The 26,797-nt window shown below is 46.9% G+C and overlaps 1 protein-coding gene across 2 annotated transcripts in view; it reads left to right on the top strand.

The window, feature by feature from the left end:
* Positions 1 to 1,442: 1,442 nt before the first annotated feature.
* LOC139381646 (putative sodium-coupled neutral amino acid transporter 10) overlaps positions 1,443 to 26,797 on the top strand; it is a 51,884-nt gene continuing 26,529 nt past the window's right edge. The window contains exons 1-10 of one of the 2 annotated variants that reach the window (XM_071125326.1): positions 1,443 to 1,536; positions 1,813 to 2,109; positions 2,437 to 2,600; positions 6,768 to 6,861; positions 8,664 to 8,807; positions 10,049 to 10,173; positions 21,748 to 21,850; positions 22,538 to 22,720; positions 24,404 to 24,515; positions 26,088 to 26,194. In XM_071125326.1, the coding sequence (XP_070981427.1) occupies positions 2,014 to 2,109; positions 2,437 to 2,600; positions 6,768 to 6,861; positions 8,664 to 8,807; positions 10,049 to 10,173; positions 21,748 to 21,850; positions 22,538 to 22,720; positions 24,404 to 24,515; positions 26,088 to 26,194 (1,128 nt within the window). In that variant the 5' untranslated portion in view covers positions 1,443 to 1,536; positions 1,813 to 2,013. Of the gene's footprint in view, positions 1,537 to 1,812; positions 2,110 to 2,436; positions 2,601 to 6,767; positions 6,862 to 8,663; positions 8,808 to 10,048; positions 10,174 to 13,792; positions 13,918 to 21,747; positions 21,851 to 22,537; positions 22,721 to 24,403; positions 24,516 to 26,087; positions 26,195 to 26,797 lie in introns of both variants that reach the window. The other variant, XM_071125327.1, reaches the window with a different exon arrangement.

A 26,797-nucleotide genomic window follows, 5' to 3' on the forward strand; every position in this document is an offset into this window, starting at 1 on the left:
AACCCCCGGTGCTCATAGGATATTGTGTGCATGCCTGGCCCCACAAAGACCTCCATTCAGCTGCCCTCATGCTTGACCTCTCGGGGGTCAGTGCTCTGCTTTGTGCCCCGCGACCCCACCGCAACCTGTGGTCACCCCCAGAGGTCAGGAGGTCAAATCCAGATGCCTGTGTCTAATTTCACCCGACTGGGTTATCCTCCCAAATCTGCCCTGAAATGTGCCATCTGAAAAATCCCCCCAACTACAACTGCTGCCCATGTACCTTGTCCTGCCTCTGCCAGTCTTGCCAAGGCAACTACCCTCGATATCTGCTCGCACCTACCAGCCACACACACACACACACACACACACACACACACACACAGACACACACACACACACACACACACACACACACACACACACACACACACACCAGCCCTATCCCAACCCAGGTCATGGACCTGCCTTGAGGGATTAGGTGTGGACAGACAGGACCCTCCAGCCAATCAACCAGTCTGTCACATTGATTTTGAGGGGTCACTGGAGCACAATGTCCAGGCTTTTCCTGTCTTAACCTCCCCTACCTCCCTGACGCACACACACACACATGCTCGCACATTCTCACAGACACACACTCACTCACTCACACATGCTCTCTCTCCCCTTCTCTCCCACCCCCCAAAGCTCCATCGGATCCCTGCCTCTCAAATCCCCTTCCCCTTCCCCAGAGACCAGAGCCCTAGCTGGGGTAAAGTGGTCAGGTCATTCCCCTCCCTTGGTCCCCCACCTTTTTAGCCAGACAACAAAATAACCACCTCAACAGAGCTAAGGCTCAGGTTGGATGTTAACCTTAACCAAATTGACCCATGATCAGTTTACCCTCCCCCAATCCTAACCGTAACATTAGGAAGAAACACACAAAATTTACCTCGAATCTGCGTCTAGGGAACCTAGTAGAAACCTCTTTCAGAGTCAGGATTCTATTGCTCTGATTCCAGCTCCCACATCAACCATTCCTGTTTTCCCGTCCTCCTGGAATCTCTAAGGGATTTAGAAAAACAGAACATCATGGATGTCATCTGTATGTTTGTCGCTTTCACTTAATTTGGGACGAGTTGTGGCTGTGTGTTTGTGATGATAACAAAGTATCTTACTGTAGGCCTATTCAATCTCTGCCTGCACTTTGTAAATAGAAAGTAATTATGAAAAATGGCTACACCATGATCATGTGACAAATTTGTAATTTCTCAGATGTTATACACTAACTGAAAAATGCCAGACAGTCATTCGTAACATGAACCTGGAGTTTTTTTTTCAAGTTGTCACGGCTGCTTAAAGGCAATTAATGTATTGCATCTTGGGACACTACCCTTTTGAAATGCAGTAACACGCCTGGCCACTAGAGGGCACCTAAGCCTTCCAAATGCATCACGAGACACAGTTGTTATACTTTGATTGTTGTATTGTCAGGAGTTGTCGAGCGAGATTCATACTTCCTGGTCAAGCGTTCAGGAAAAAGTGATTTTCGAAGCTTTTGTAGTCGTCTGTTTCATGGTAAATATATAAAATGTTACGTGATGGATATACATTTATAACGCTATTTTCCAACACAGTGGATCAAAGTAGAATAATCACCGATGATAACATAGCTAATACGAAAGCTACCAGTTGTTGTAACAACAGTTCGATTTCCTTTCAGTTGTCAAACTGTCCTTTTAAACGCACATGCACCATGCAGATGAACGTACTTTATTTAATCGAAATGTCTCATACATATTTTAGCTGAATGATCTAGTAGATGCAGTGATGTTTTGTTGTTGTTTCTCCAAGTTCGCTAGCCTACAAGCGTCACGTCACAAACACTTGAGGGATACGTTTTGGAAAAAGCAAACCAGTCACCGGATTCAACTACTGTCATCATCGCAACTTGGACCAGATAACGGCCGCCACTGCTAGCGATTTCCTGTTCTCAACGTAGCTAGCTAGTTCGGTGAACGGTTTTGGGTGGTGAAAAACCTCGAACCGTGCAAAATGACGGTGGCGGCTTCAAACTGGGGTTTGATCACGAACGTGGTCAACAGCATCGTTGGAGTGAGCGTGCTGACCATGCCTTTCTGTTTCAAACAGGTACCGCTATCTCACACCGGCCAAACGAGTATTCCTATAGCAGATCTAGTTTTTTATACAGTGTGTATAACTAATTTGTGAACTCACGATAACCTACTGGTGTGACATATGACAGTGAATAAGGCACCATATGTTCCGTGTTTACCTTTCCACGCGTCCTAACAGGTGTAATATACAGGCTGTGGATCCATTTTTTTTCTTATGTTAACACCTTTGTATTGAATTGCCCCTTTAGTTCCTGGTCATGCACCTGTCAATATGAAATGTGTATGACAGATTGCCTTATTTGCTGAGTTTTGACATCTCCCTCTCTCTGTTTCTCTCTAGTGTGGGATAGTGCTGGGGACTCTGTTGCTGTTCTTCTGTTCGTGGATGACCCACAAGTCATGTATGTTTCTGGTTTACACGGCCAGCAGCACCAAACGCAGGACCTATGCTGGCCTAGCGTTCCATGCCTACGGTAAACCAGGAAAAACACTGGTGGAGACCAGGTAGGTGTCCTTTCCTTTGAGAGCCAATGCTTTTGCAGTTAGGGCTGTCCCTGAATACAAACAGACAGACAATTAGGGCTGTCCCTGAATACAAACAGACAGACAATTAGGGCTGTCCCTGAATACAAACAGACAGACAATTAGGGCTGTCCCTGAATACAAACAGACAGACAATTAGGGCTGTCCCTGAATACAAACAGACAGACAATTAGGGCTGTCCCTGAATACAAACAGACAGACAATTAGGGCTGTCCCTGAATACAAACAGACAGACAATTAGGGCTGTCCCTGAATACAAACAGACAGACAATTAGGGCTGTCCCTGAATACAAACAGACAGACAATTAGGGCTGTCCCTGAATACAAACAGACAGACAATTAGGGCTGTCCCTGAATACAAACAGACAGACAATTAGGGCTGTCCCTGAATACAAACAGACAGACAATTAGGGCTGTCCCTGAATACAAACAGACAGACAATTAGGGCTGTCCCTGAATACAAACAGACAGACGATTAGGGCTGTCCCTGAATACAAACAGACAGACGATTAGGGCTGTCCCTGAATACAAACAGACAGACGATTAGGGCTGTCCCTGAATACAAACAGACAGACAGTTAGGGCTGTCCCTGAATACAAACAGACAGACGATTAGGGCTGTCCCTGAATACAAACAGACAGACAATTAGGGCTGTCCCTGAATACAAACAGACAGACGATTAGGACTGTCCCTGAATACAAACAGACAGACAATTAGGGCTGTCCCTGAATACAAACAGACAGACAATTAGGGCTGTCCCTGAATACAAACAGACAGACAGTTAGGGCTGTCCCTGAATACAAACAGACAGACAATTAGGGCTGTCCCTGAATACAAACAGACAGACAGTTAGGGCTGTCCCTGAATACAAACAGACAGACGATTAGGGCTCCCCTGAATACAAACAGACAGACGATTAGGGCTGTCCCTGAATACAAACAGACAGACAATTAGGGCTGTCCCTGAATACAAACAGACAGACAATTAGGGCTGTCCCTGAATACAAACAGACAGACAGTTAGGGCTGTCCCTGAATACAAACAGACAGACAATTAGGGCTGTCCCTGAATACAAACAGACAGACAGTTAGGGCTGTCCCTGAATACAAACAGACAGACGATTAGGGCTCCCCTGAATACAAACAGACAGACGATTAGGGCTGTCCCTGAATACAAACAGACAGACAATTAGGGCTGTCCCTGAATACAAACAGACAGACAGTTAGGGCTGTCCCTGAATACAAACAGACAGACGAGTTGTCTGTTCTTTTGACATTTTTAAACGTGTATTTTCCATATTGACACATCCAATGTGTTTTATTCAAATCAAAATCAATTCAACTATATTCACTGAGCTTGTCTGATGTATTAACCACCTGGTTTGATTAAATCATTAAGACACAAATGACTAGAGGGAGTCCGACCAGCAAATTATTTGATTGTGCCGGACCTCAGACTTGCTGTGCTGTTTATTCTTTTTTTTAAAGACAGCGAGTGACTGACTAGCACCCGTTGTCTCTCTCCTCACTGCTGCAGCGACCACCACAGAACATCAACAGTGTTTATAGTGTTGTCTCTCTCTCCTCCCTGCTGCAGTGACCACCACAGAACATCAACAGTGTTTATAGTGTTGTCTCTCTCTCCTCTCTGCTGCAGCGACCACTACAGAACATCAACAGTGTTTATAGTGTTGTCTCTCTCTCCTCCCTGCTGCAGTGACCACCACAGAACATCAACAGTGTTTATAGTGTTGTCTCTCTCCTCTCTGCTGCAGCGACCACCACAGAACATCAACAGTGTTTATAGTGTTGTCTCTCTCTCCTCTCTGCTGCAGTGACCATCACATAACATCAACAGTGTTTATAGTGTTGTCTCTCTCTCCTCTCTGCTGCAGTGACCACCACATAACATCAACAGTGTTTATAGTGTTGTCTCTCTCTCCTCTCTGCTGCAGCGACCACCACAGAACATCAACAGTGTTTATAGTGTTGTCTCTCTCCTCCCTGCTGCAGCGACCACCACAGAACATCAACAGTGTTTATAGTGTTGTCTTTCTCTCCTCCCTGCTGCAGCGACCACCACAGAACATCAACAGTGTTTATAGTGTTGTCTCTCTCCTCCCTGCTGCAGCGACCACCACAGAACATCAACAGTGTTTATAGTGTTGTCTCTCTCTCCTCTCTGCTGCAGCGACCACCACAGAACATCAATAGTGTTTATAGTGTTGTCTCTCTCTCCTCCCTGCTGCAGCGACCACCACAGAACATCAACAGACACTCTAATGTTCTTGTCCTCTTGCTCAGTTGTGCATCGGGGCCTCCCACTCTTTCTATTCTGGTTAGAGCCAGTTTGTGTTGTTCTGTGAAGGGAGTATTACACAGCGTTGTAAGAGATCTTCAGTTAGTTGGCAATTTCTCGCATGGAATAGCCTTCATTTCTCAGAACAGGAATAGACAGACGAGTTTCAGAAGAAAGGTCTTTGTTTCTGGCCATTTTGAGCCAATAATCAAACCCCAAAATGCTGATGCGCCAGATACTCAACTAGTCTAAAGAAAGCCAGTTTTATTGCTTCTTTAATCAGCTGTGCTAACATAATTGCAAAAGCGTTTTCTAAAAATCAATTAGCCTTTTTAAAATGATAAACTTGGATTAGCTAACACAACATTCCATTGGAACGCAGGAGAGATGGTTGCTGATAATGGGCCTCTGTACGCCTGTACGTCAATTTCGTACAAGTGACCCCAATCTTTTGAACAGTTGTGTGTGTGTAATATATATTATATTTATATATTATATGTATTGCTACTGCTCGACAAAATGAATCTAATCCTGAATTGCAATTGTAACGCCTGGAGAAAACCTGGCTCCATCCCTATGGTGAAGCATGGTGGTGGCAGCATCGTGTTGTGGGGATGGTTTTCAGTGGCAGGGACTGGGAGACTAGTCAGGATTGAGGGAAAGATGAACGGTGCAAAGTACAGAGGGATCCTTGAGAAAAACCTGCTCCAGAGTGCTCAGGACCGCAGACTGGGGCGAAGGTTCACCTTCCAACAGGACAACGACCCTAAGCACACAGCCAAGACAACGCAGGAGTGGCTTCGGGACAAGTCTCTGAACATCCTTGAATGGCCCAGCCAGAACCCGGACTTGAACCCGATCGAACATCTCTGGAGATACCTGAAAATATCTGTGCAGCAACGCTCCCAATCCAACCTGACAGAGATTGAGAGGATCTGCAGAGAAGAATGGGAGAAACTCCCCAAATACAGGTGTGCCAAGCTTGTGGCGTCATACCCAAGAAGACTCAAGGCTGTAATCGCTGCCAAAGGTGCTTCAACAAAGTACTGAGTAAAGGGTCTGAATACTCATGTAAATGTGATATTTCAGGGCCTCCCAAGTGACGCAGTGGTCTAAGACACTGCATCGCAGTGCTAGTTGTGCCACTAGAGATCCTTGTTCGAATGCAGGCTCTGTCACAGCCGGCAGCGACTGGGAACCCATTGGGGTGGCGCCCAATTGGCCAAGCGTCGTCCGGTTAGGGGAGGGTTTGGCCAGCAGGGATGTTCCTGTGTCATCGCACACTAGCGACTACTGTGGCGGGTCGGGCGCAATGCACGCTGACATGGTCGCCAGGTTTCCGTTGTTTCCTCTGACACATTGGTGCGGCTAGCTTCCGGGTTAAGCGAGCGTTGTGTCAAGAAGAAGTGCGGCTCGGCTGGGTTGTGTTTCGGAGGACACACGGTTCTTGACCTTCGCCTCTCCTGAGTCCATACGGGAGTTGCAGCGATGAGACAGGACTTTAACTACCAATTAGATACCGCGAAATTGGGGGGAAAAAGTTCATATTTCATTTTTTTTATATATATATATAAATTTGCAAAAATGTATAAAAGCCTGTCATTGTGGGGTATTGTGTGTAGATTGATTACATTTTTTCCTTCCCCCTCATCAATTTTAGAATAAGGCTGTAACGTAACAAAAGGTGGAAAACATTGAGGGGTCTGAATACTTCCTGAATGCACTGTATATCTTGTGTCTTTAGAGTCTCGCTATTGTCTGAATGTCTCTCTCACTTCGTCCCCTCTCTCTCCTGGTCTCTCTTTCTGTCTTTCTCTCTTTCTCTCTACAGTATGATAGGTCTGATGTTGGGGACCTGTATTGCCTTCTATGTCGTCATCGCTGACCTGGGCTCTAATTTCTTTGCCCAGTTGTTGGGCCTACCGGTAGGAGTCATGAGTTTTGAGTTACAGAATACAATCAGAGAATAGAACCAGAGAATATAATTCCTTTTTCCGTAACCTACTTTACATATGAACAGCACATCATAAATCACCTGCATATAGACAAATTAGAATGTCATCATAAACAATACATAATCATTCATAAATGCTCTGATTGGATGTACACTCTCAGAACTGACCGTGTGATATGATTGGTCTGATTCGTTTCCTGTCCCACCCTCCCCAGGGCTGCGTTCAGCACCAAAAAATGTATTTGTTCAATTAAACAGAAACGGTGCTGTACTTAACTACCAGTTGAAAAACTGGGAGGTTGTAGGTTGGGGAACGCTGCAATTTACATACTTCACTCATTACTTTAAGCCATGCCCGGCCATCACCCAGCCACGCCCAGCCATCACCCAGCCACGCCCAGCCATCAGACGGCCACACCCCGCCATCACCCAGCCACGCCCAGCCATCACCCAGCCACGCCCAGCCATCACCCAGCCACGCCCAGCCATCACCCGGCCACACCCCGCTATCACCCAGCCACACCCAGCCACGCCCAGCCACGCCCAGGCATCACCCAGCCACGCCCAGCCATCACCCAGCCATCACCCAGCCACGCCCAGCCATCACCCGGCCACACCCCGCCATCACCCAGCCACGCCCAGCCATCACCCAGCCACGCCCAGCCATCACCCGGCCACACCCCGCCATCACCCAGCCACGCCCAGCCATCACCCAGCCACGCCCAGCCATCACCCAGCCACGCCCAGCCATCGCCCGGCCACGCCCAGCCATCACCCGGCCACGCCCAGCCATCACCCAGCCACGCCCAGCCATCACCCAGCCACGCCCAGCCATCACCCAGCCTCGCCCGGCCACGCCCAGCCATCACCCAGCCTCGCCCGGCCACACCCCGCCATCACCCAGCCTCGCCCGGCCACACCCCGCCATCACCCAGCCACACCCAGCCACACCCCGCCATCACCCGGCCACGCCCGGCCACACCCCGCCATCACCCAGCCACAGCCCGCCACACCCCGCCATCAGCCAGCCACGCCCAGCCACACCCCGCCATCAGCCAGCCACGCCCAGCCACGCCCAGCCACACCCTGCCATCACCCAGCCACATCCCGCCATCACCCAGCCACGCCAAGCCACACCCAGCCTCGCCCAGCCACACCCCGCCATCACCCAGCCACGCCCAGCCACACCCCGCCATCACCCAGCCACGCCCAGCCACGCCCCGCCATCACCCAGCCACGCCCAGCCACACCCCGCCATCACCCAGCCACGCCCAGCCACACCCCGCCATCACCCAGCCACGCCCAGCCACACCCCGCCATCACCCAGCCACTCCCAGCCACACCCCGCCATCACCCAGCCATGCCCAGCCACACCCCGCCATCACCCAGTCACACCCCGCCATCACCCAGCCACACCCCGCCATCACCCAGCCACGCCCAGCCACACCCCGCCATCACCCAGCCACACCCCGCCATCACCCAGCCACGCCCCGCCATCACCCAGCCACGCCAAGCCACACCCCGCCATCACCCAGCCACGCCCAGCCACACCCCCCCCCCCATCACCAAGGCACACCCAACAAAAGGAGCAATAATACCTCAAAGTCTATTCAAGAATGTACAAGAGGTTTTGGGGAAACGTGTCGTTCAGTACAAACCGTTCCACAACGTAGCAAACATTCAATTGAACATTTCCATGTACTGTTGCTGATTGGTTTGAACTGACTGTATGTGTGATAGGATTGGTTAGAGCTTGTGTCCCGCCCTCTGCAGGTGACATTTGGTTTCCGTGTGCTGCTGCTGATGGCGGTGTCTCTGTTCATCGTGCTGCCTCTCAGTCTGCTGAGGAACATGATGTCATCTATCCAGTCCTTCTCTGCCATGGCCCTCATGTTCTACACGTTCTTCATGTTCACGGTGAGACCAAAACCACAGCGGGGAACGGGTAGGGGTACAGGACTGCCTGGTGTAAAAGAGAGTCCTGTTCAGATGGGGTAAATGTTCAGAGTTTTACTTACAGAAATGTAACTCAATAGATGACTCATTGTTTCTAATACCAAGTTTGATGATATGTGTTACCTTTCTTGTCCTGTTTCACACGGACAGAATAAGGGATGTGGACAGTGTGACTCCCTTGCCTTTTCTTTGACCCCATTGTGAAATGAATTGAGGTTGGGAGTGTTATTGTTGTTAATCTTGTTGTCGCTGTCTATTTCTGTAGTGTTTGCACTGCTTACACAGTTAGCCTTTAGTACTGCTACTGTAGTATAGTATAGCCTCGTAGTGCTATAATGTGCTCTGCCCCAACCTCCTGTAGTAAAACCATGACATCTCTACTGAACACCACTGTGAGTTGGAGTACTGTGGTGTCTGGGATTAGAACCAGACCCAGTCTTGGCCCCGACCACCGCCCACCCTGGTCCAGACCACTAACCCTCTAACTGTGATGTATCTTCCTTCTCTCTCTCACTGTTGTTCCTGACTCTCTCCCTTCCTTGCCGACACCTCCTTTCCAATTCTCTCTACCTTCCTCTCTGTGACGGTTTCTCTCTACCTTCCTCTCTGTGACGGTTTCTCTCTACCTTCCTCTCTGTGACTGTTTCTCTCTACCTTCCTCTCTGTGACTGTTTCTCTCTACCTTCCTCTCTGTGACTGTTTCTCTCTACCTTCCTCTCTGTGACTGTTTCTCTCTACCTTCCTCTCTGTGACTGTTTCTCTCCACCTTCCTCTCTGTGACTGTTTCTCTCCACCTTCCTCTCTGTGACTGTTTCTCTCTACCTTCCTCTCTGTGACTGTTTCTCTCTACCTTCCTCTCTGTGACTGTTTCTCTCTACCTTCCTCTCTGTGACTTTCTCTCTCTACCTTCCTCTCTGTGACTTTCTCTCTCTACCTTCCTCTCTGTGACTTTCTCTCTCTACCTTCCTCTCTGTGACTGTTTCTCTCTACCTTCCTCTCTGACTGTTTCTCTCTACCTTCCTCTCTGTGACTGTTTCTCTCTACCTTCCTCTCTGTGACTGTTTCTCTCTACCTTCCTCTCTGTGACTGTTTCTCTCTACCTTACTCTCCGACTGTTTCTCTCTACCTTCCACTCTGTGACTGTTTCTCTCTACCTTCCTCTCTTATGTTGCTGCTGACTGCTGTCTGGCTGGCTGCTGTAGATAGTCATGTCTTCTCTGCGTTACGGCCTGATCTCAGGCTCCTGGTTCGAGCATGTTCATCTGTGGCGGGTCAGGGGCGTCATACAGTGCCTGCCCATTATCGCCACCACCTTCTGCTGTCACCCGTAAGTAACCATGGAAAGGACCCTTGAACTCCGACCTGGGGGAAGCTATCAACTCCAACGCTAAGGGGAAGAAATTCAACTCTCCCCCACTAATAGCCTCCTCCCTCTTAATCTCCAGTCCTCGCATTTCCATTTCCTGTCCCCTCTTCAAAGTTACTCTTTAGGTTGTTTGTGTTTCTGGTGTCTGGTTGGGAGGCAATGGGGTTTACAGTTGTTGCTCAACTTCTGCCCCCCTCAACTACCATCTTCTGATGTGGAGGATGCTCTTGGAGCTCTCTCTCTCTGGTCCTCTGGAGCTCAATATGGGAAGCAGATACACACCGTAAATGCCGTACCGATCAAAACATCTGCCCCTCAGAAATACATACAGTGGGGCAAAATAGTTTTTAGTCAGCCACCAATTGTGCAAGTTCTCCCACTTAAAATGATGAGAGAGGCCTGTAATTTTCATCATAGGTATACTTTACTATGACAGACAAAATGAGAGAAAAAAAATCCAGAAAATCACATTGTAGGATTTTTATTGAATTTATTTGCAAATTATGGTGGAAAAAAGTATTTGGTCACCTACAAACAAGCAAGATTTCTGGCTCTCACAGACCTGTAACTTCTTCTTTAAGAGGCTCCTCTGTCCTCCACTCGTTACCTGTATTAATGGCACCTGTTTGAACTTGTTATCAGTATAAAAGACACCTGTCCACAAACTCCACTATGGCCAAGACCAAAGAGCTGTCAAAGGACACCAGAAACAAAATTGTAGACCTGCACCAGGCTGGGAAGACTGAATCTGCAATAGGTAAGCAGCTTGGTTTGAAGAAATCAACTGTGGGAGCAATTATTAGGAAATGGAAGACATACAAGACCACTGATAATCTCCCTCGATCTGGGGCTCCACACAAGATCTCACCCCGTGGGGTCAAAATGATCACAAGAACGGTGAGCAAAAATCCCAGAACCACACGGGGGAACCTAGTGAATGACCTGCAGAGAGCTGGGACCAAAGTAACAAAGCCTACCATCAGTAACACACTACGCCGCCAGGGACTCAAATCCTGCAGTGACAGACGGGTCCCCCTGCTTAAGCCAGTACATGTCCAGGCCCGTCTGAAGTTTGCTAGAGAGCATTTGGATGATCCAGAAGAAGAATGGGAGAATGTCATATGGTCAGATGAAACCAAAATATAACTTTTTGGTAAAAACTCAACTCGTTGTGTTTGGAGGACAAAGAATGTGGAGTTGCATCCAAAGAACACCATACCTACTGTGAAGCATGGGGGTGGAAACATCATGCTTTGGGGCTGTTTTTTTGCAAAGGGACCAGGACGACTGATCCGTGTAAAGGAAAGAATGAATGGGGCCATTTTGAGTGAAAACCTCCTTCCATCAGCAAGGGCATTGAAGATGAAACGTGGCTGGGTCTTTCAGCATGACAATGATCCCAAACACACCGCCCGGGCAACGAAGGAGTGGCTTCGTAAGAAGCATTTCAAGGTCCTGGAGTGGCCTAGCCAGTCTCCAGATCTCAACCCCATAGAAAATCTTTGGAGGGAGTTGAAAGTCTGTGTTGCCTAGCAACAGCCCCAAAACATCACTGCTCTAGAGGAGATCTGCATGGAGGAATGGGCCAAAATACCAGCAACAGTGTTTGATAACCTTGTGAAGAATTACAGAAAACGTTTGACCTCTGTCATTGCCAAAAAAGGGTATATAACAAAGTATTGAGATAAACTTTTGTTATTGACCAAATACTTATTTTCCACCATAATTTGCAAATAAATTCATTCAAAATCCTACAATGTGATTTTCTGGATTTTTTTTTTTCTCATTTTGTCTGTCATAGTTGAAGTGTACCTATGATGAAAATTACAGGCCTCTCATCTTTTTAAGTGGGAGAACTTGCACAATTGGTGGCTTACTAAATACTTTTTTGCCCCACTGTATTTCATTTCTTGATCAGTCTTAACATTCTGCGTTATAGTTTTTAGGGCTGCACAATATGGGCAAAAAAATCCCATTGCGATTTGGGTAAACCGTTGGAATCATATAAATAGAATGATCATTCTAATTTTCTGGTTGGAATACGGTTTGGCATGACAGCGAATGGAAAAAGTAAGGGAGGAGATGTTTGTGACAGAGTAGGAACCGAATGGTTGGTCAGTGTTTCCCATGTGACCCTTATTAGATGTTTATACACTGAGTGTACAAAACATTATGCTCTTTCCATGACAGACTGACCAGGTGAATCCAGGTGAAAGCTATGGTCCCTTATTGATGTCACTTGTTAAATCCACTTCAACCAGTGTAGATGAGTCTGGTTAAAGAAGGATTTTTAAGCCTTGAGACATGGATTGTGTATGTGTGCCATTCAGAGGGTGAATGGGCAAGACAAAAGATTAATGTGCCTTTGAATGGGGTATGGTAGTAGGTGTCAGGCACACCGGTTTGTGTCAAGAACTGCAACGCTGCTGTGTTTTTCACGCTCAACAGTTTCCCGTGTGTATCAAGAATGGTCCACCATCCAAAGGACATCCAGCCAACTTGACAACTGAGGGAAGCATTGGAGTCAACACTGGCCAACTCAACATTAGGGAGATTCAGACAAAGATTTTAGAATGTTCTTCTCCTTTTCCTATCTGATGAAGAACAAGCTGTTGCACAAACAATGCTGCTATATTCCACCACTGCTATCGGCCTGTAGTAGAGGAAAAGTTTGCTAGCAAGATTTACCCTATCTCAGTGGATTTAGCATCATTTTTTTAACTTTTATTTAACTTGGCAAGTCAGTTAAGAAACAAATCGTATTTACACTGGGCCAAATGCGCACCGCACTATGGGACTCCCAATCACGGCCGAATGTGATACAGCCTGGATTCGAACCAGGGACTGTAGTGACGCCTCTTGCACTGAGATGCAGTGCCTTAGACCGCTGCGCCACTCGGGAGGCCAAGCATTAGGGACGAACATAAATTCTTTAGTCATATTTGCAGATTGCTAAGACCAACTAACTAGTGCTTTTCAAAGGGCAAGTTACCCAAACAAACAGTATAATATAGAAAACTTGTATTTATATTAAGAAGCGAAGTGGAAAGCTGCATCGTTCTTGTTTGGAACAATCTGTTGACTGCATTCTGTTGTTGGTCAATGCATGCAAAGTGAATCTGGAGCACAAGGCACTTCCTGCTTGAGTGACAGCGAGAGAACTCTGTCAACTGGAGCAATAAATCAAAGTAAAGAGAAACGGGTGTTACAGATGGCTGTTTGGTAATATCGCAGCCTCTTGTCATATGGATATTGCGCATGTCAATCCCGATTTAAAATTAAAAGAATCGTGCAGCCCGCACTAGCTGGGCATTGGGCTTGTGTAAATCTCGAACAGGTCAGAGACGATGATTCTGATATCGTCACAGCATTATTAGAGCAGGAGCAAAATAGTTTTTATCAGCATGGTGTCTTCTGTCTAATGTTTTTATTTTGTTCAAATTTATTTTCTCCAGTTCCTCCCCTTTTCATTCTTTCACTCATGATCAGACAGGCCCTCAGCTTCTCTCCTCCTCCTCCTCCTCCTCTTTTGGTTCATGCCGTAACTCCCCCTGCTCTCCTCCCTCCCTCCCTCCCTCAGATGGTGCTGTCCTCATTCAAACACGGGCTACTCAGTGGCTTTTGGCTGGGGCGGGTCAGTATGGTGCGCTGGGACGGCATCTTTCGCTGCCTCCCTATCTGTGGCATGGCCTTCGCCTGTCAGTCGTAAGTACCTCCCAGTCCCTCTCCGCCCTTCCAGCTCATTAGTACGAATCGTATCCCGTAGCGCGTATTGTCTCCTGGTCCCTGAAAGGGTGATAGGATAGGGGTTGTGTTCATTAGGCATAAAAATGGGAGACACCGCCTTTTTTCAAATGGAGGGGTACCTACCTACCAATACATCTTAAAAGGTCCTGTTTTGTGCCAATTGAACATGACCTAGGTTGAAGATAAAGGTTAGGACAAGTTATGATTCCATGTGGAAGCTTTTTGAGAAATAAAAAGATTCCTGGGACCAGCACCGCAGCGACCTACAAGCACCGCAGCGACCTACAAGCACCGCAGCGAACTACAAGCACCGCAGCGACCTACAAGCACCGCAGCGACCTACAAGCACCGCAGCGAACTACAAGCACCGCAGCGACCTACAAGCACCGCAGCGACCTACAAGCACCGCAGCGAACTACAAGCACCGCAGCGACCTACAAGCACCGCAGCGAACTACAAGCACCGCAGCGACCTACAAGCACCGCAGCGAACTACAAGCACCGCAGCGACCTACAAGCACCGCAGCGACCTACAAGCACCGCAGCGACCTACCAGCACCGCAGCGACCTACCAGCACCGCAGCGACCTACAAGCACCGCAGCGACCTACAAGCACCGCAGCGAACTACAAGCACCGCAGCGACCTACAAGCACCGCAGCGACCTACCAGCACCGCAGCGACCTACCAGCACCGCAGCGACCTACCAGCACCGCAGCGACCTACCAGCACCGCAGCGACCTACCAGCACCGCAGCGACCTACCAGCACCGCAGCGACCTACCAGCACCGCAGCGACCTACCAGCACCGCAGCGACCTACAAGCACCGCAGCGACCTACAAGCACCGCAGCGACCTACCAGCACCGCAGCGACCTACCAGCACCGCAGCGAACTACCAGCACCGCAGCGACCTACCAGCACCGCAGCGACCTACCAGCACCGCAGCGACCTACCAGCACCGCAGCGACCTACCAGCACCGCAGCGACCTACCAGCACCGCAGCGACCTACCAGCACCGCAGCGACCTACCAGCACGGCAGCGACCTACCAGCACCGCAGCGACCTACCAGCACCGCAGCGAACTACCAGAACCCTCTACAAGCATAGCTAAACCAATTGTTGCAAAGTGTTATGGGATATTAGAACAGTGGTTCTTAACCTTGTTGGAGGTACTGAACCCCATCAGTTTCATATGCGCATTCATTGAACCCTTCTTAATTGGAATAATAAAATATGATTTTTTCAAATTCAAAACATAGGTATATACACTGCTCAAAAAAATAAGGGAACACTAAAATAATACATCCTAGATCTGAATGAATGAAATATTCTTATTAAATACTTTTTTCTTTAGACAGTTGAATGTGCTGACAACAAAATCACACAAAAATTATCAATGGAAATCAAATTTATCAACCCATGGAGGTCTGGATTTGGAGTCACACTCAAAATTAAAGTGGAAAACCACACTACAGGCTGATCCAACTTTGATGTAATGTCCTTAAAACAAGTCAAAATGAGGCTCAGTAGTGTGTGTGGCCTCCACGTGCCTGTATGACCTCCCTACAACGCCTGGGCATGCTCCTGATGAGGTGGCGGATGGTCTCCTGAGGGATCTCCTCCCAGACCTGGACAAAAGCATCCGCAACTCCTGGACAGTCTGTGGTGCAATGTGGCGTTGGTGGATGGAGCGAGACATGATGTCCCAGATGTGCTCAATTGGATTCAGGTCTGAGGAACGGGTGGGCCAGTTTATAGCATCAATGCCTTCCTCTTTTGCAGGAACTGCTGACACACTCCAGCCACATGAGGTCTAGCATTGTCTTGCATTAGGAGGAACCCAGGGCCAACCGCACCAGCATATGGTCTCACAAGGGGTCTGAGGATCTCATCTCGGTACCTAATGGCAGTCAGGCTACCTCTGGTGAGCACATGCGGCCCCCCAAAAAATGCCACCCCACACCATGACTGACCCACCGCCAAACCGGTCATGCTGGAGGATGTTGCAGGCAGCAGAACGTTCTCCACGGCGTCTCCAGACTGTCACGTCTGTCACGTGCTCAGTGTGAACCTGCTTTCATCTGTGAATGGCACAAGGTGCCAGTGGCGACTTTGCCAATCTTGGTGTTCTCTGGCAAATGCCAAACGTCCTGCACGGTGTTGGGCTGTAAGCACAACCCCCACCTGTGGACGTCGGGCCCTCATACCACCCTCATGGAGTCTGTTTCTGACAATTTGAGCAGACACATGCACATTTGTGGCCTGCTGGAGGTCACTTTGCAGCGCTCTAGCAGTGCTCCTCCTTGCACAAAGGCGGAGGTAGCGGTCCTGCTGCTGGGTTGTTGCCCTCCTACGGCCTCCTCCACGTCTCCTGATGTACTGGCCTGTCTCCTGGTAGCGCCTCCATGCTCTGGACACTACGCTGACAGACACAGTAAAGCTTCTTGCCACAGCTCGCATTGATGTGTCATCCTGGATGAGCTGCACTACCTGAGCCACTTGTGTGGGTTGTAGACTCCGTCTCATGCTACCACTAGAGTGAAAGTACCGCCAGCATTCAAAAGTGACCAAAACATTAGCCAGGAAGCATAGGAACTAGGAAGTGGTCTGTGGTTATCACCTGCAGAACCACTCCTTTATTGGGGTGTCTTGCTAATTGCCTATAATTGCCTATAATTTCCACCTGTTGTCTATTCCATTTGCACAACAGCATGTGAAATTTATTGTCAATCAGTGTTGCTTCCTAAGTGGACAGTTTGATTTCACAGAAGTGTGATTGACTTGGAGTTACATTGCGTTATTTAAGTGTTCCCTTTATTTTTTTGAGCAGTGTATTTTACTGGTGCACAAAATGAACCGTGCATCAACATCACTGTGTTTAAAGAACAAAATCATCAAAACATGATTTTCTCACAAAAACAAACTTGTGCTGTTGCCTTTCAGAGACCAGTTCAGAAATGCGCGGCTTCACCTTGGCAAGTGCCACTCTCATGTCATTTTCGCAACAAAGTCTGTTCCTTTTCTTCGTTTTTATGTCCAGCATCCTCAAAAAGGATTGCTCGCAAAGATATGTTGTAACAAAAGGTATGAAAATCTCCAGAGCTTTCTTAGCAATAACAGGGTACGTTACCATTTGTTGACACCAAAACGTTGAAAGCGTTGAGTTGCTGATGAACCTGGCTCTGCTGAATTTCAATGATTTCACCGAGGTATTCATCATTGACATCTGTTGTCTCAACACTAAACGTGAACGGCTGTCTCACCCATGCTGGATATATCCGTCGAGATACTTTGCAAGCTCATCTAAGGGCGTGGCAATTCTTGATTCAGTTCCGCTGGTACAGAAATGTCTCCGATTCCAGATACATCTTCGATATTGCTTACACAGTCGTCCAGCAGGGGAAAGTTTGCCAAGTTATCGTTCTCTGTTCGTTGTTTCCATAACGGTAGCTTTTTTTGAAAAGCCTTCAGGTTTTCCTCCGCTTCGATGATGTTGACTCCACCGCCCTGCATCTTTTGATTGAGATGATTGAGAGCTGCGAAGATATCAGCCATGTACGCTAAAATGAGAATGAACTCAGAATTTTTGAAGCAATCTGCATGACAATATTGGTGCTCTTGCAAAAACAGGGATAATTCCACACGCACGGCAAAAACACGATTCAGCACCTGTCCCTGGGATAACCACTGAACTTTAGAATGGTACAGAAGTACCTCGAATTCAGAGCCCATTTCTTTACACAGCTCACTGAAGATGCGGTGCCTCAGAGCACTAGTTCGCGCACAGTTCACGAATTCCACTACAATTTGTAATACTTCTGCCAGTTTTGGAGGCAAGGTTTTTGTTGCCAACGCATGCCTGTGCAGAATACAATGCGCAACAATGATGTGTGGTGCATCGGCTTTCACTAGCGCACCAAAACCAGACGTTCTTCCCAGCATGACTGGAGCTCAGTCCGAACAAACTGCAGAAACCATATCCCACGAAAGATTGTTGTCTTTGAAGAAGTCATCCACAAGTTTCTTCACATCGGCTGCCTTAGTTGTTGTAAGAGGCTTACAAAATAAAAATTCTTCCTTTATCATGTCGTCTTTCACATAGCGCACGAATACAGCAAGCTGGCTTAGATTGGAAACGTCTGTGGTCTCGTCGAGTTGAAGGCTGAATTTTGCCGGGCTTGAAATCAGATCTGCAACTACTTTGCTCATGTCCTCTATTTTGTCGCTGATGGTGTCATTTGAAAGAGGAATTTGGGATAACTTAACTTCAGCCTCTTTTCCCAGCATGATATTCGCCATCTTCAACACAGCTGGTTTTATGAGTGTTTCACCAATGGTGTGTGGTTTGCCCTGCTTTGCGATCAGGTAAGCAACTTCGTACGATGCTGTGATGATCGGTTTGTTGATGGGTACAAAGCCGAGAACAGGCAGAGTAGCCTTTTCATCGAATCTGGCTCTCTTCACCTTGAATTCAGCGAGCGTTGTGTTCTTGTATTTTCCATCTCCATGCAGCTTAAGGAAGTGTTCTCTTAGTTTTGCCGGTGCTAGACTAGAATTGCTCAACTTGGCATTGCAAATCATGCAGTTAGGACACTGACTCCCATCACGTTCCGTTATACATGTGAATCCATATTGTACATATTCGTCCGACCACTTTCTTTTTTTGCTCGACATAGTAAGTATGAAGGGATTCAAATATTAAGAAAGAAATCACAAGACGTACCATCACGACAGTCACAAGTCGACTACTGAGCGCACCAAATTCCCTGCAGCACAGATGGGCCAAGCGATGTAGCGTGATCACCTGCAGCCAATGATGGCCAAGCGGGGCGTGTCATCACGAATCATATTAGTCAAATGTGTGTCTTGACCTCCGCCGAACCCCTGAGACTGACTCACCGAACCCCTGGGGTTCAATCGAAACCAGGTTAAGAACCACTGTATTAGAAGCATAGCTAAACCAATTGTTGCAAAGTGTTATGGGATATTAGAACCCTCTTGTCTTTACCTTTGTCATCTTCAACCTAGAACATGACCAGTTTGTAGAGTCTAGAGACAGAACAATAATGGGTAGAATGGACTTGATAGTTCAGGTGGTGATCCATGCTGCACCTAATATGTTGAAATGTGCTAGTTACTGTAACTGTGCTGCTGGCAACAATTTCATTTAAAAAAATGTGCAGACGTTTACTGACACTGGCCATATTCAACGGGTGTTTCACGTTCTTAAATTCATCAGTTATTCTGCTCTCTAGCACACTCAGATGAGAGTCCTCTGAAAGTGGAGTAGATAGCCAGAGTAGATAGCCAGAGTGAATTTGCGATTGCACCCCAAGGCTATAGGGGTGGTTAGTCTGCAAGGGGATGGAGACAGAGTTTTTGGGTGGAGAGTTAGGGGGATGTTTGTAGGGGAGTTTGCTGATTTGCTGTTGCACTTTCACAGCTTCATGCTTAACCAATTGACTTCTTCATTCCCTGTCCTTCCACCAGTTACTGCTACTTCTGGACACAGTGCTGTAAGTGGATCTGTCTAACAAAGTGCAGAATATTGTTTCGGTATGAATTTCAAGAGCTGCATTCTCGCCCCGGAAAATCTATTGTTTATTACAACGTCATAGTTTGCTGGTTAGTTTGGCTGTTGAAGAGACGCCTGAATACGAGATGTTGATTGGAGATCTTGAGGAGCAAAGTCTCCCCCCTCTACGGCATAATCCACCCATTCCTCTATCCCTCCCACCATCCATCCCTCCTCCTTCACCTCCATCTGCATGCTCTGTCGCTTCCTCCTCTCTTCTGTCATCGCCGTGGTGCCTGAGCTGCAGAGGGGAAGGGGTGGGGATTCTGGTTGTGGTTAGGGGTGTGTTGGGGTTGGACTGGGTTGGGATTTTGGGGTTAACTTAGTTTGGGACGCGCACTGGAGGTTTGCATGTATGAAGTGTCTTTTTAAGGAGTTGTATGTGAGTATGGAGGTGCTTGGGATAGGTGGGGGAGGGTGAGGTAGGTGTTGGATGGGTGAGGCTGACTGGTGCTGGAACGAGGCTTTAATAATTATCTCACCGTGGTAACACTGCTCTCATCTGTGTGTGTGTGTGAGAGCGCGCACACTCGTCCCTGTGTGCATGCACGTGTGGGCCTGTCGCAGTCTGGCGGTGATGAGTGGTATTTGGCAGGGCCCTCTGTTGGCCAATGGAGAAACAGTGAACGGAGCGCTGCTCCAGCCAAACCACTAATCAGACCACTGGACGGCGGCCATCTTACGACACACTGATTTAAACAGCTTTCAACACATATGCTTTTTATGACCTTTATTAAAGCTGTTTACTTTCAGTTACAACATGATTTAACATCATTATTAACCAACAAGACTATAGAGTTATGGAACTGAGCAGTCATAGAATAGACTAACACTAATGAAAATGTCCCTCTGTGATACTGCTGTGAATTCAAACAAAACAAGATAAGCAATATGAAGACAATATGTGTTTAACTCTTCCCATGTGCTTGGGTGCTAGTTTCAGTTATCGCTTTCAATTTTACTAGCAGGAATAGCACAAATAAATGTGTATTGAAAGCTGTTTTACAGACCGTATGAACCAAATTAAAAAACATCCATTGGACTGTTTTACAGACGGTGTAAACGGAATGAAAAACAATGGAATGCGATCTATTGAGAGAATGTACAGGTTTGAGGTCTAGTTCCAGTAAGCCGTTTGATTTGCCCTCGGCTATAAGATGGAATAGTTCCTGAGTTTAAACAGGCGTCAAGGAAAAGCACCGTTGGGACAGTGCTGCACACTCATTTAAACCACAGGAGAGGGAGAGAATGCAGTAGAGACACAGTAACTGTATTCTCTCCCTCCCTCTCTCTCTCTCACACACACACACACGAGTAAGTGCAAAAAAGACTGCCAAGAAACTTTATAATGCTCTAACTCCAGGCTAGCACTAGGTGTAAAGTAGAAGGCCTGTAAGTTCCCCTTTTACAGGCTTGTTTTACAGTGCTGCTGGCCTGTTCTTTTACAGTGCTGCTGGCCTGTTCTTTTACAGTGCTGCTGGCCTGTTCTTTTACAGTGCTGCTGGCCTGTTATTTTACAGTGCTGCTCGATGACAGACAGCCCCTTCTCTCTTTGTTTCTCAGAGATAATAACCAGCACTGACATACAGTGCAGTAAAGTGCCCACTCATTCTCACACACACACACACGCGTGCACACACACGCACACACTTGTGTCGCACACACACGTCTTTCTCACCCACTCTACCTACCAGATCATGGAAATACAACAGACTTTTTGTGAAATTGGCTGTTCTCTCCATTACATCTGTTTAGCATGTGTTTTATGTGATATGATACAAATGCTGGGGTGTATTCACTAGAAACCAGACTGAACCAAACGGTACAAAACAGGGAGGGACCTACCTAAATTTGTTCAATATAAACTCTAATTTTCGTTGCAAATTATTTGCGTTTTGAGTGCAATCATTGGACAAATGATTTCACCCCTGATCCTCACTTTTCAATCTAATCATCTATAATGACTAGAGATCTGAACTATCAGACAGAATTCACCTTTTTACCCTCATGGTTTGCCTTGTCTGTCTTGTTCTCTGCCTAGAATATTTTAGATTTTGATCAAATGATTATCTTAAGACCCCTGAAACATTTGATAATCCACAAAGTCTTGATGCTTTACTTCTCTAGTAGCCTATAAAGTTTGTCCTGAAACTTGAGCTCTCCGGTCCAGTCTGATGTGGCAGCTGTAGCTTGTGGGCTGGTTGTTTGTTTACAGGCAGGTGTTGCCTACCTACGACAGTCTGGACGAGCCCTCCATCAAACGCATGAGCACCATCTTCACCACCTCCCTCAACGTCGTCACCACCTTCTACATCACGGTGAGTGGTGCACGCTGATGATGTCACTACCTATCCCGATGTCTTCGCTGCATAGGACAGTACATTGTTCTATACTGCACGATGGTTTAGGTGTGTGTTACAGTGCCTTCAGTTAGTATTCATACCCATTGACTTATTCCACATTTTGTTGTTACAGCCCGAATTGAACATTTAAAAAATTATCGTTGTTTTTTTCACCCATCTACACACAATATCCCACAATGACCAAGTGAAAAGATGTTTTTAGATTTTTTTGCACATTTACTGAAAATTAAAAGCATAAATATCTAATTTCCATAAGAATTCTCACCCCTGAGTCAATACATGTTAGAATCACCTTTGACAAGCGATTACAGCTGTGAGTCTTTCTGGGTAAGTCTCTAAGAGCTTTCCACACCTGGATTGTATAATATGTGCACATTGTTGATCATTGCTAGACAGCCGTTTTCAAGTCTTGCCATAGATTTTTTTTAAGCCAATTTAAGTCAAAACTGTAACTAGGCCACTCAGGAACATTTTAATGTTGTCTTGTTAAACAACTCCAGTGCATATTTGTGTTTTAGGTTATTGTTCTGCTGAAAGTTGAATTTGATTCCCAGTGTCTGTTGGAAAGCAGAATTAACCAAATTGTGCCTGTGCTTAGCTCTATTCCGTTTCTTATGAACCCTTCCATCCTCTCCTCTCTAGGTGGGATTCTTTGGCTACGTCAGTTTCACGGAGGACATAGCCGGTAACGTTCTGATGAACTTCCCTTCTAACCCGGTGACTAAGATGATCCGGGTGGGCTTCATGATGTCAGTGGCGGTGGGCTTTCCCATGATGATACTGCCCTGTAGACAGGCAATCAACACCATGCTGTTCGAACAACAGGTGACTATATACACACATGCAGGTTAACACACACCAACACACACACATACTAGTGATGGGGGGGATCGATACCGTTAGATATTGAAATATTATTTTTGACAATGTATCTTTTTGACAATATTGCAACAATATTTTTGCGCTAGCTTGTACCTTCATAGCTTAGCTCTGTAGGCCATCTCTTGTCCCTCTGCAGCAGCAATATATTTGGAACATCGAATCGCAGTAAAATCACAGTATCGAATCACAATACATATAGAATCGTGAGAATCGCAATACATATCATATCGGCACCTAAGTATCGTGATAATATCGTGAGGCCCTTGGCAATTCCCAGCCCTAACACGCAAACACACGCACACGTTTATTTTACTGTCTTTGTGGAGACCAAACAATTTATTCCCATTCAAAATTATATTTTCCCTAAAGCATGAAATTCACTGAGAATTTGAGTGCCAATAGGCTCTTAGCACAGTAGGAGGCCATTCCTTCTCTTGCTAGAATAAAAATACGTACCTGCTGTGTACCGATGAACCTGAAGTTTCTACTTGTAGAATCGCAGTGCTCGGCAGTGGCCGATAACTTGACTTTGAGACAATCAAAGCGCACAAACCTCCACGTGGAGGAGGTGACAGGAGTGACGAGGAAAAGAAGGCCCATTTTCCCGTACAATCCAGCCTTTTCATTCGAATTGTTCTAACTTAAACAAAGCAGCATAATACATTTCTTTCCTAGAGCAAGTCTTTACATCTAGCTAAGAATTTTTGTGCTTAAATAAATAAAAAAATTGTTCGGTTTGATTATGTGCACTAACTTATTTGTTTGAGCTAGCTAGCTAACGTTATCTTGATAACTGAGAAAGGCAGTCGCACACTTCATATGAAATGAAAGGGGTGGTTAGTGCAGCACAATGCACACCACACTAGATGCTTTACCAAGCTAGCTATCTGGCCACTATAGCAATCACAATTGATTTGTTTGCATGAAGCAGCTGCCGAAAGTCAATGCAGTGTCTTTACCTAGCTAGCAAGCGTATCATGTTAACAATTTAGCTAACGTTAGCTAGCTAGCTAAACATGTATCTATGGGCTGTATGCAATTATGGGGAATGAATGAAATAGTTTATTTGTGATCTTGCTAGCTAGTTATCTAGCTGTGGCCTTTTGGCTAGTATCAACAAAGGCTTTCTATAACAATAGCAACATTAGCGTATCTAACATTTGACTAAACCATGAAGCAACAGACATGGACATGCATTGCCCAACAATGCTACTGCCACCTTCTGGTTTGGAGTATTTTAACAAGGCTGAGTGGCTGACGACTTCAAGATCTTTGCTGTGTGGACACAAAAGAGATTGACTGCTGACACTCCATTCAGAGGTGCTAAGTACTGTCGGCAGGCAAACGTTTGACAATCCCACCGGTGTGTCTGAGCTATAAACCTAATCCTAACTGTAATTGTAACCGAACTCTGAATCTAACCCCCAAACCCAAAATAGTCTGTTTCCTTGTGGGGACCCCCTGTTGTCCTTATTTTACTATCTGGTCCCCACAAGGAAAGTAAATCCAAACACGGAGACACACTGTGAACAGTGAAATGATATTATAATGACCTAACCTGGAAGAGCTTTACTGTACAACACTGTTATAATGAATCTTTCTCTCTCCCCTCTTTTTGTCCCTCAGCAGAAGGATGGCACGTTTACTGCAGGGGGGTACATGCCTCCAATGCGCTTTAAGATGATCACCCTCGCCATCGTCTTCGGAACCATGCTGGGAGGCATCCTCATCCCCAATGGTGCGTGTGTGTGCGACTGTGTGTGTGTGACTGCAGGTCTTTAAGGTGCATGTGTTGTGTCGTGCATTGTAGCACAGGCTGTGTGAATATGAGTTTACCACTCAGTGAATGTCACACTCTAACCCACTCCTTAAATCACACCTTTTATAGAGCTATTATTCTCTCTTCTCAGACACCCAGACACACACACCCTCTCTGGCTCATAGCCCCCCCACAAAACACACACACCCTCTCTGGCTCATAGCACCCCCACAAAACACACACACCCTCTCTGGCTCATAGCCCCCCCCACAAAACACACACACCCTCTCTGGCTCATAGCCCCCCCCCCCACAAAACACACACCCTCTCTGGCTCATAGCCCCCCCCACAAAACACACACACCCTCTCTGGCTCATAGCCACCCCCACAAAACACACACACACTCTCTGGCTCAAATAAATTTTGATTTGATTTGAATAAAATTTGATTTGATTTCATAGAGCCCCCCCTCCACACTCTAACCCACTCCTTACTCACACCTTTTATAGAGCTATTATTCTCTCTTCTCAGACACCCAGACACACACACCCTCTCTGGCTCATAGCCCCCCCCCCCCCACAAAACACACACACCCTCTCTGGCTCATAGCCCCCCCCCCCCCCCCCCCCCCAAAACACACACACCCTCTCTGGCTCATAGCCCCCCCCCCACAAGACACACACACCCTCACCCCCCACAAAACACACACACCCTCTCTGGCTCATAGCCCCCCCCCACAAAACACCCCCCCCCCCCCCCCCCCCACACACACACACAAAACACACAAACCGCACGCACACTTGTTCTTTAGAGGTCTCTGTTGTGTGTTTTCTGTAACGATGATCTAGAGGTTTGGGTTAGTTTGCATGTTTTATTAATCTTATGTGGTAAGGCTATTAGTTAGGGTTGTGTTTGGGTAGGGACACACGCACGCACACACACACACCAGCGTATGTGTGTGTGTACCTAATCAGGCTAATAGAGTGATGGGGGGACTCAGAGGGGAAACGGACACTAAATCTGAGGCACATAATATGGCCTGGGTTCCCAGGAGGAGAGATTGGTACTGGCTTGAAACACAGGGTCTGAGAGTGAAGCTTGTGCTAGATTAGATTAAGGGGGGTAGGTTTCTGCTTCATTTGGTACAGGGCCATGGGCCAGATGGGTTGGAACGGGGCCATGGGCCAGATGGGTTGGAATGGGGCCAGATGGGTTGGAATGGGGCCAGATGGGTTGGAACGGGGCCATGGGCCAAATGGGTTGGAACGGGGCCAGATGGGTTGGAACGGGGCCATGGGCCAGATGGGTTGGAACGAGGCCATGGGGATTCTGACTTCTGATTGAATAGGAAGGCTTAGCCATGTCCTTGTCTGTCTGGAAAAAGTTGAGGAGGTGCAGGAAGACATGGAGAGAATGAGGAGCGTGGAAGAGTAGAATGAGGATTGTTACCTGGCTGACACGTAGACTAATGTGGTACACTGGCAGTATGTGGCTTTAGCCATGCAAGTGGATTGTGTGACTTAATGTTTGTCTATGCTACTCCCTCTGTAGTGGAGACCATCCTGGGTCTGACTGGAGCCACCATGGGCTCCCTCATCTGCTTCATCTGCCCTGCCCTCATCTACAGAAAGATCCAGAAGAATGGACTCACCGCACAGGTACCACACACACACACACACACAGTTGAGGTCGGAAGTTTACTTACACCTTAGTCAAATACATTTAAACTCAGTTTTTCGCAATTCCTGACATTCAATCCTAGTAAGAATTCCCTGTCTTAGGTCAGTTAGGATCACCACTTTATTTTAAGAATGTGAAATATCAGAATAATAGTAGAGGAAATTATTTCTTTCAGTTTTTATTTCTTTCATCACATTCCCTGTGGGTCAGATGTTTACATACACTTAATTAGTATTTGGTAGCGTTGCCTTTAAATTGTTTCACTTGGGTCAAACGTTTTCTATGGATTGAGGTCAGGGCTTTGTGATGGCCACTCTAATACCTTGACTTTGTTGTCCTTAAGCCATTTTGCCACAATCTTGGAAGTATGCTTGGAGTCATTGTCCATTTGGAATACCCATTTGCGACCAAGCTTTAACTTCCTGACTGATGTCTTGAGATGTTGATTCAATATATCCACATAATTTTCCTCCCTCATGATGCCATTTATTTTGTGAAGTGCACCAGTCCGTTCTGCAGCAAAGCACCCCCACAACATGATGCTGCCACCCCCGTGCTTCACGGTTGGGAGGGTGTTCTTC

The sequence above is a fragment of the Oncorhynchus clarkii genome, chromosome 23 (assembly GCF_045791955.1).
Source record: "Oncorhynchus clarkii lewisi isolate Uvic-CL-2024 chromosome 23, UVic_Ocla_1.0, whole genome shotgun sequence".
NCBI classification, from domain to species: domain Eukaryota; kingdom Metazoa; phylum Chordata; class Actinopteri; order Salmoniformes; family Salmonidae; genus Oncorhynchus; species Oncorhynchus clarkii.